General features: G+C 37.4%; 1 protein-coding gene across 3 annotated transcripts in view; it reads left to right on the plus strand.

Moving 5' to 3' along the window:
* HEATR5B (HEAT repeat containing 5B) overlaps positions 1–8,272 on the plus strand; it is an 85,114-nt gene extending 76,842 nt beyond the window's left edge. For all 3 annotated transcript variants that reach the window (XM_039529299.1, XM_039529300.1, XM_039529301.1), the window contains 2 exons: positions 3,140–3,353; positions 5,429–8,272. In XM_039529299.1, the coding sequence (XP_039385233.1) occupies positions 3,140–3,353; positions 5,429–5,733 (519 nt within the window). In that variant the 3' untranslated portion in view covers positions 5,734–8,272. The remainder of the gene's footprint in view (positions 1–3,139; positions 3,354–5,428) is intronic.

Genomic DNA, 8,272 nt, shown 5'->3' on the forward strand with positions numbered 1-8,272 from the left:
AATTGTAGCCTGACTTGGCTCAGACATGCTCAGTTAGCATGAAGTGAAACATAATTGCCATGTAGAAATTAGTTCGTTGGAGCAGTTATACAAATGTGCAGCTAGTGTAATTTTAGGTGAAAGAATGTTTCCCAAATTCATGTGCAACAGAACGTCTTGTAATCCCAAAGTCAGAGAACTCACTTTATGCCAGTACAGATACCTGCTCACCAGTTGGAGAAGCTGTTGGGTTAGGGACTGAAGCCTCCCCACAACCCCTTTTTGTGACTTTTTGTATTTTTTGTTTGATGGACTCCATCTGTGTGCTCTTCCTCCCCCATTGGTAGAGCTTTTCTCATCACCAGAGAGAGACAGTCAACAATTCACACAATATTATCGGTCACATCCAATTTACAGTTGCACTTAAACTGAATGCTGTTTGCTTGAAAGGAACAATGAAGAGAGACTAGAGGAGATAAAGGGAGATGATATAAAGAAAATCTTCATCAATTCTTCTCTTACCTAAGCAAGGGCTGCTCTGAGCTGACTAGTATTGATTATAAAAGTTAAAGGTTGGCAGTGGTAACTTGCCATGTTATAGTGTCCCTTCTCTGAGTAATGACAAGATATCTAAAAGAGAACTGCTTTCCATGTACTCCTCCTTTAGGGGAGTGGGCATGGGAGGAGAAAATTCTGTCCATGTCTTATGTAAGTCCAGTTCTTTGCTCTCCCCCCCGTACCCTCCTCAATCCAGTTATATAGATGTTTTGAATTGTTATCTCCAAACTTTATTTCTTGATGTAGGTCTAAACTTCTTCCTCTATTTTCTCCACTACTCTTGGGGTTTTCCTATAGGTTTTCTATATAGTGTTTTCCCCCAAGAGGCACTCAGAGATTTCCTGAGGAGAAAAATATAAAGAAAAAGCATGCCAGATTTAGGCATTTAGAACTCTATTCCACCTGAGAGTCCTTCTCTGCAGTGGAGTCATCTGTTTCCAGACTGAACTGGGGTCTTATGCTCTGTCACTGTTCAGCAGTTTGCCAAAGCTTGACTTGCTGGAGTTCTTAAGGTGGGAAACAGTTTGAGACCATGTCTCTTCTTCCAGTTCAATAGTCACACCTACAGGAGCTCCTGATGGAGACAATGGAGAGGGGAGTGTCTAGAATGCCGAGAAGGAGCCTTTACATCTATCCCTATTCAGCTCTGTATAGAGACCAACAACAGGAGAAGTTAATTTCTCTCCTCTGTTTAAGGAAGTTCTCTGCCTTTATCATCTAGCCAGAAATGAACACTCTCCCAGCACAGTTTTGGTAACAACAGAAAGCAGCTTAATATCAGCCATACTGGGTCCATACTTTGTTTTGTATGTCAACAAGGGAAATATACTCTAGATTGCATTGTATTATTTATTTTATTATTTCAATATATAAAATGGCAACTACAGCAGCCCCTAGGTGGGTGCACATTAATGATAAACAGACACACATTTAAAAATAAGCTGAAATGATATAAAATAGAGAATTCTTTAAAAATACTTGTACCACCAAAGAATAGTGCTCCACCACTGAAACAACAGCCTCAGGCAAAAGCCTGAATGGATAGCTGTGCTTTATATTATACCCTTAAGTTAGGAAACTCCAGCTTTGTTGGACAAACAGAAGTGAATTGCAGAATCAAGAGTTCTCAGCTAAGAAGCCCTTGTCCCTTCATTCCATTCTGGGAAGCTTTATCTCAGAAAGAGCTCTACAGACTCCAAAGTGGACTCAGGCCTTGATCTTGCACCATTAGAGTTAATGGAAGCTTTGCCATTGACTTCAGTGAGTGTAGGATCAGCAAAAATTCTACATTTGAGGACAGAGAAAAGAACTGTGGACCAAATTCTGCCATCAAAAGCTGGCACTGGGCTCCTGCTGAAATCTATGAAAGCTTCTACCTGCAAATGTGAAGATTTTGTTCTTAAATATGTGCAGTTTAAACAAAAGCTAGCGAAGGTTCCGTGGTAAGTCACTTCAAGAATTTGAAGAGTCGAAACAACAAGGATGGAAGAATATTATTTATAATGGTACCGGAGTACGAATTGAAGTAACCAGTTGAAACTGGTCCCAGAATGTAGGTTGAATATCAGGAAAAATGTCCTGAGATGGAAATCTTAGACAGAATCCTAATGGAAGTTGAGGAATCTCCAACACATTGCGGGAGCCTCTAAATCTGAATTATACAGAGCACTATCAAATTTGTTGCAAGGAATTAATCCTGCATTGATAGGAAGATAAACCAGGCAACCTAATAGGTCTCTTTCATTCTTACTGTAAATGATTCTATGATCTATAATTTTAATTTGTAATTTTATCTATACCTCCAAGTTTTCTGCCACCCCAAAATGTGATCAATGTCAGATTGATCTTCTCACAGGTCATTAATATTTTGAATAATACTGTTCAAAGTCCCTGTAGGACTCTGCTTGTTAACTCATCCTATATGGTGTTATAAATATGTCCAACTTCATAGCCCGCTTTCTGGATTATCATATGGTATTCAAGGTCATATCTCTCCAATTTGTCTGAGATTTCTATGTAGTATTTTGGAAAAATCCCTTTTAAATGCCAAATCAAATACAGTTTGACACAGTTGACACAGTTTTAGAATATCAAGAACATCAACTTAGTTTTCCATGACCTATGTTTTGTACTACTCTAATCTACTCTAATACTTCTTTTAGGCTGGGGGGACCCCTTTGCCTTTGTGGAATTGGAAGGGAACTTCAAATGACTCCTCATATACATCCAGTGTTATTGCTAGTAATTCTGTTATTTATGGATTCAGCTCCCTGTGGACTCTAGAATGCATCCCATATGGCTGATTAGTATATTATTAACTATTGGTTAACTTTCCTATCTTACCTAGTTTCACTTAGTCATTGTTCTCTTGTTTCCTGCATTTGTTTCCTAGTTGCACTCCTTTTTCTTGTATTGAAAACTGAGTAACAGTATTTTTAGCAGCTGAGCCATCTGTTAGTCTTTGGCTGTTTTCTGCCAATTTCAGTGGTCTTTTTCCTTCATTTCCTCCAAGCATTTTTATGTTCACACAAAGATGTGATGGATTGTATTGTCGACCGCCAAGTCAATATATAAATCAATAAAATGTATTTATCTTGATTAGGTTCAAGCCAAGTGTTATCAGCTTCTACTTTCTGTATTCCAACACACCAACCGTGCCCTGTCAACTCCATATATCCATTCATTGGCACCAATAATGGTTGAGAAACTGAAGGCTGTAGAAGGTAACCGTCCAAACAGCAACACAGAGCTTTTAGCAGTCCAGGAAGGAATTAAAGTCCTTGAAACATTGGTTGCCCTTGGTGAGGAGCAGAATAGTAAGTATCTTTTTTTTCCGTAGAACACTAATAACGCTGAAATACAACATTTTACATCAGGAATGTTGTAGTTAGGGATTTGGTGGCGGAGCTGATACCGTTAAAATGGTGGTTGAAATTATGCAAAAACTGTCATTGTATTATAGCTTTACATGACAAAGGCTGTTGTATGCCAGGATTGCACTAGCACTCCTACCTCTTGTGGTTGTAAAGAAAACTTCCAAATGTGGTGTAGTATTGTCCTCTTGTGCCTGCAAATGGAAAAAAGTAATAGAGAGCTGCGAACTGCTCCAATTGTTACCTCTTTCACTAGTGACCATTTTAGCAGACCTATTGCCTATTTATGTAGGTATTTCTACCAATACTACACCCATCACCAAAGTTATTTATTATCTTGAGAAACAGCTATGCTGGGTTTGGAAGGGCTGTTTGAAATTGTGGGCAAGTCTGAAGAGAGTAACATCACTTTCTTTCCACAGAAAAGCATATTCATAAAATATCTTAAAATTCAGTTAAGTTAAAAATTAATCCGCATTCGGAGACCGATTGATACCCGAGAGACATCTGAAAATAAGATTACTGTTTTCAACATATTCCCCAGTGATATTCATCCACATTAAAAACAAAAACCCCACATACAATTGGCAGAACTTACTCAAGAGCCACTCTGGTTTTGGAATAGCTGAGCTGAGCAGAGCAGGTGTGAAATGATAGACTAGTAGAAATGTATGGGGGGAAATTTGTCCAACATCTGATTTTTGTTAACATTAGTTAGAGCCAAACATATCAGTCCCCCTACTTACATGAGCACTCAGTTCACATTTACCCCAAAATATAAGACCATAATAAGTAATATTCTGAAAAATCCTTTAACCAAAAATGTTTATTACAAACTTAAAATTTATAGTCTAATAAAATTGTTTATTTTAAACAAAATAAAGCTGTAATTAGATTATTCAAAAAATCAGCAGCAATGACTGCTTTAGTTTACTTTTTATTTTTTTCCAAGAAGTGTCTCTTCCTTGGGTTGCTATCTCCTCTGATCTCACAAGCAAAGCACACTTGGGCTTGTCAGAACTTGGATGGGAAACTTTCAGAGTTTTGGCAATTTAGTAGATGACTCTCTTTTGAGTCTTTCCTGAGCCAGTGCACCAACACAGGGGGTGCTGTTCTATTGGAGGTATAATCTTTCAAACAAAATGTAGAACTAAGGTCCTAACCAAGTGTAGTCATTAAAGATACCAGGAAGCTTTTCACAAAAGTAAAGACAATAAATACTTCTACTTTGTGTTTACATAGCATCTTTTATTTTGGGCTCTCAAAGTACAATACAAATATACTTCGATCCCCCTGTGTGAGAGATTAATAGTATGCCCATTTTACAGATGGAGAAACAGATGCATAACAAGCATAAGTTATTTGCTGAAAATCATGGAATGAGTCAGTGACAAAGACCGGGTCTAGAATGCAGGAATTCTGATTCATAAAATCCTTACTCTTACTACTAAACCATACATTCAGAGTAAGAGGTGTGCCAGTGTCCTAGGTAAATTCCAAACATGGTAGCAATATTATACTACCAATACTTTTATTTCCCTGCTGCATTTTCAAACTGGTATGGAGGTACGCTTCACTTTGTGTCCTAAACTGGTATGTCATACTCCCTATGATGGCTGCTTTACAGAAATAAGATGAAATGATTTCTCAATCTGTAAAGTCCTGTAGGATCCTTTGAGGTACAAGATGCTCTACCAGTTTAACAGATTTAGCAGTGAGCACTATCAGGCTGTGCACTAAACTCCCCAGTGAAGTGGCTGGAACAAAACTGAAGTGTATTAAACACTAGAAAATGTGGAATACAGCCATATCCTACACCAGCCAGGAAGAAGACTGGATATCCTGAAAAAAGGTCTTCTGCATCTTAGACTCCTTTTGATTTTATTATATTATTGCTGTGTTTGTTTGCAACTTTGACTGTATTGGCTCTTTTATAGGAACAGTATTATTGCCATAATTCATTTTCCATATAGTTTTCATTTCTAATCTATTATGCTTTTTTCTTCTTTCACTTTCAGGAGTCCAGTTGCTTGCTCTTCTAGTTCCAACTCTGATCTCTTATTTACTGAATGAAAGTGCTTTTGTTTCTGCATCTACAGTATCAAAAGATCTTCATGAATTTGCACTCCAGAATTTAATGCACATTGGTCCCCTCTACCCTCATGCTTTCAAGACAGTAATGGGAGCTGCTCCTGAATTGAAAATACGTCTAGAAACTGCAGTCCGAGCAAGTCAGGCCAACAAAGCAAAAGCAGCTGCCAGGCAACCACCACCCACAATACATTCTGTCCCAACAATTAAACTTAAAACTAGCTTTTTTTGAATTATTTTGAGTTGTTATTTTTGGGATCATACCTACAATTAAAAGTCAGAAGCACTACATCATTCCTTATGTGCTACTGCATATATGTTTGTATTTTGCATTGTTTGTATGTCAGAGGCAATCTAATAGCTTTATGTGTAATTACTTGAAATTTGTGCATTATAAGGGAAGTAGTGTTACAAGTATTTATATAGATTTTTAAGAAATTGAATTTGTTTGATCATATTTGTGAATCTGTGTTATAAATTATCCACCAAAAATGTATCATCTGTCCTACTAAATTGTGTTGTTTATTTTTAGAACACTGAGTTAAACCTTGCAAATGTAAGTGTTTTTAAAAGCTAGTTAATGCTATCCCACTGTTGTACCAGTACACTAACACAGCAGGGTTGGAGTGGGAGGAAAAACCAGTGTTCAGTATTTACTATTTATCTTTGGAAATTTCAGGTGTAATAATCACTTTTTTCTTAAAAAAACAAAAACAAAAAACCCACAAACCTGGTGAAGTTGGAGTGTATCAAATGTATAATTCATTTCAGGTCACATGTAATACAAAAAAAGCAGGAACTGGAAAAGATTGCAGTCTTTTCCAAGATAAACAATCAAGCATGCTGTCAAAATAAGATGTTATTAACTTTGTGGTACATCTCTTTCTTTCAGATCAGTTTCCATGCCTGAGAGTTAATAAAAGGATTCAAAGAACCAACCCCCTCCCCCATCTCTCACTAAGATAAATGAAAAGATGCATTGGAAATAAGGTTTATAAATGGGACCATATGCCATCTGCATTTCTGTGGCTCTGGAATTTGCCTGTTGCAAGGGTTCCTGTGGTAAACTGTTTTCCTACTCTGCCCAGATCCCACAGTTCAGTGTTCTGCTTACTTTGCCTGGATTCTCAGAGGGAAGAGCACTGTTACCTGCTACAAGATTTGACTACAATGGGAGCCATTGGGCTGTTTCTCCTGCCAGACTTCACAAGGGGCTGGTGGAGAACCTTCTTCCTGCAGCCATAGGGAGGGGGCTAGAGCTCTCACACACCTTTCTTAGAGTCAGGAAGAGGTGGAAGGCATAAGGCCATATACTCTGTGCATATCAGACCTACAATTTCTGGCAAGGGTCCTGATTTATTCAATGCAGTAGGGCTATTTTCCTTGGTAAACTGGGAATTGTGCAACCTTGTGAAATATTCAGAAAAATACTGAAGTATAGTATTTTTATTGAATTATATGTTAATGCCTCTGTTCCTATCCATTTTAATAGTCAGCTGAAATCTCTACATTTTAATGTCTTTTACACTGCTTTAGAATTTCCAGTTTGCCACATAAATCAGGGGTCCTTCCTATATAGGTTTGTTGTGTCATACAACCTATAGGGCTTTCATAATGAATGGCATGTTTCTATCCCTCCATCTTTGTTGTCCATTCAGGTGTTCCTGTAACAAGTCAATGTACAAGCTATTTATATAATTTGAGAAGTGGATCCTAAAATTTCTGTTGTTTGAACCTCACAATAGGAAATGAGTAGTAATCAGAATTTAATCATATGATTGATATTTGGCTGAAATATGTATGGATTCTGATCTTGCCGTAGGCATTTACCCATCTCTTTCTTCTAAATAGCCACTGTGATAGCCCTTCCTTGGAACGTCTGTGCAAGGGGAAGGGGAAGATCAACTGTAATTAAAACCAATTAACTAAGAACAAGATAGTTCTTTTTCCACCCTGTCAGTTAGTTTATACAAACTCTTTAACATAATGTTATGTTTAGAAAAGCTTTTAATTCAGAATTGTTCTTGACCATTATTCAAGATCACAAAGAATGGTGTGAGCCCTGGTGTTCTGCAGACAGTTACTATAGGATGTATCTTTACTCCCACACCTAGTTCCACTAATGTAATAGGACTAGACATGAGCATAAAGACATATAGAGTAATGAACTGTTTATAGAATGAAGCCCAAAGTGAGGAAAGAGTGGCAGCAAAGAATTATTTGCTTTATTCTTCCTTTCTATACATAGTGATTAAGTTAATTAAAATTTACAATATAATTCATAATTTCAAAGCTGAAACGCTAAGAGCTCATTGAATAAAAAAGTAAAAGCCTTTTAACATTTTATTAGGGAAGGTGAATTGCAAAGTAAATGTGTCAGCAAGATTTTTAGAGAAACCATACAACCACGTAAATCAGCTGGAAATGAGAAAAACAATATATGTTTTCTCTGATTGTTTCAAGTTAGTTCATGCTTACTGGCTTCCTATCCCTGCCATGCAACAAACATGCAGGAACCCCAATGAAATTGCTGGATTTTTTTGTTGTGCATTGAGGACAAGTCTTCCCTATCTGCCAGTTTCTCTCTGCCTTGCCTGAATTAGCAGCAAGAATTCTTGTTGTTGTCTCCTAATTCCCCTAAAATAGTCTTGTTTTACCCTAGCACTTTTTTTCCAGTTAGAAGCTGGAAACTCAGAAAAGGCAAAGAAACAAATTCTAAAATGCAAGTTTAGAGCCAGCCAAGCAAAAGTGGGAAGCTGTATGAAGCCAGT

The sequence above is a fragment of the Mauremys reevesii genome, linkage group 3 (genome assembly GCF_016161935.1).
Source record: "Mauremys reevesii isolate NIE-2019 linkage group 3, ASM1616193v1, whole genome shotgun sequence".
NCBI lineage: Eukaryota > Metazoa > Chordata > Testudines > Geoemydidae > Mauremys > Mauremys reevesii.